The sequence below is a fragment of the Drosophila hydei genome, unplaced genomic scaffold (assembly GCF_003285905.1).
Source record: "Drosophila hydei strain 15085-1641.00,03,60 unplaced genomic scaffold, DhydRS2 tig00000232-arrow-arrow-pilon, whole genome shotgun sequence".
Classification (NCBI taxonomy): domain Eukaryota; kingdom Metazoa; phylum Arthropoda; class Insecta; order Diptera; family Drosophilidae; genus Drosophila; species Drosophila hydei.
In genome coordinates, this window is record NW_022045690.1 from 1,427,249 (window position 1) to 1,428,464 (window position 1,216).

Below are 1,216 nucleotides of genomic sequence, written 5' to 3' on the forward strand. Positions count from 1 at the left end.
AAAGCTATAACTCTAGACCTAAGCGCTCAGCTCTGCGACTTCTTAGTCTGTTAGCTACATTGATGCGTTCTCCACTCACACAGCCTCGACAAGCTTCAACTGGACTGCCCACAGCCGAGGGCGGCTTGCAGCATAGAGGCTGCTTCAGAGGTAGCCTGAACACTTTTAAAACCAAGATCTTTACGCACTCTTCCACGAGTCACATGAGCAAACAGTTTCTACTTGGAGCGAGCATTGAGTCAACTCAGCTCCCATGAGCCTTAGCGTAAGTATTCAGCACTGGCACCAGATATTCCTCTAATGTTTCTAGAACAAGTCTTTGTGTAGTTGTTTTTTTATTAACTATTTACAACATATACATGCATATTAGATTAAACTGTAGGAACTTAGCCATAGTTAAGCACTAAACAAAAAAAAAACATATATTTATTTATATTTATATAATTTAAAGCTCCAACTGCTTCTGGTTTGTGACTATTTATTGTTCGTCCTGGCACTGCGAAGAACTGGTTCATTTGCTGCTGGTTCACGCTTGTGAACTGTACGAACACAAGCCAGGCGCTGGCAGCATTTGCTGTTGGATGACTTAACGAACTAGTTCAACGGCACAGAGTGAACTAGTTGCAAGCGAATCCACTGGCCAAGCACTTGACTTCACTCCACTTCACTCCACTTCACTTCACTTCACTTCCTGCTCATCCTTCTGCTGCTACTGCTATTCCTATTGCTATTCCTATTCCCGCTCCGCATGACGCTTCGCCTTGGGCATGGCCACCTCCAGGGAGCGATCCACATACGCAAAGTTATCCACAACGCTCACGTAGAGAGCGCCGCCCATCACGGTCAGGGCGCCGGCAATGGCAATCTTGGACCACATGCTGAGACTGTTGACTTAGTGTGAGTGTTAGCGACAATTCGAGCCGTGCGACTGCTGGAGATACGTATTTGCAATATGCGCGGGACGCTCGCCCGGCATGACGCTTTATATAGCGCCGGCCCGAGCCCAGCGGGAACCATTCCAGGCCTTGTGCCGCACGGCAATGACGTCGCCAATGTCGTTGAGCTTTCGCGCACTATGTGCGGCTGGTCACGTCGGCCGACCCCTCGCGCCAGAAAAGCTCTCGCCACAGTCTAGCCACATACATAATGCACTTCCTTCACCGCCGACCGCCCACTCATTATCGATCAGTCGATAAGAACATTCCGCGAGCTTTTC

At 48.9% G+C, this 1,216-nt stretch overlaps 1 protein-coding gene across 1 annotated transcript; it reads right to left on the reverse strand.

Moving 5' to 3' along the window:
* Positions 1-316: 316 nt before the first annotated feature.
* LOC111596040 lies at positions 317-960 on the reverse strand. The gene has a single exon (XM_023310076.2). The coding sequence runs from the start codon at positions 875-877 to the stop codon at positions 734-736; it is 144 nt and encodes a 47-aa protein (XP_023165844.1). The 5' UTR covers positions 878-960; the 3' UTR covers positions 317-733.
* Positions 961-1,216: the final 256 nt, after the last annotated feature.

Excerpts from the sequence above, each read along its gene's own strand:
- LOC111596040 (XM_023310076.2), bottom strand. The coding sequence starts at position 877 with ATGTGGTCCAAGATTGCCATTGCCGGCGCCCTGACCGTGATGGGCGGC.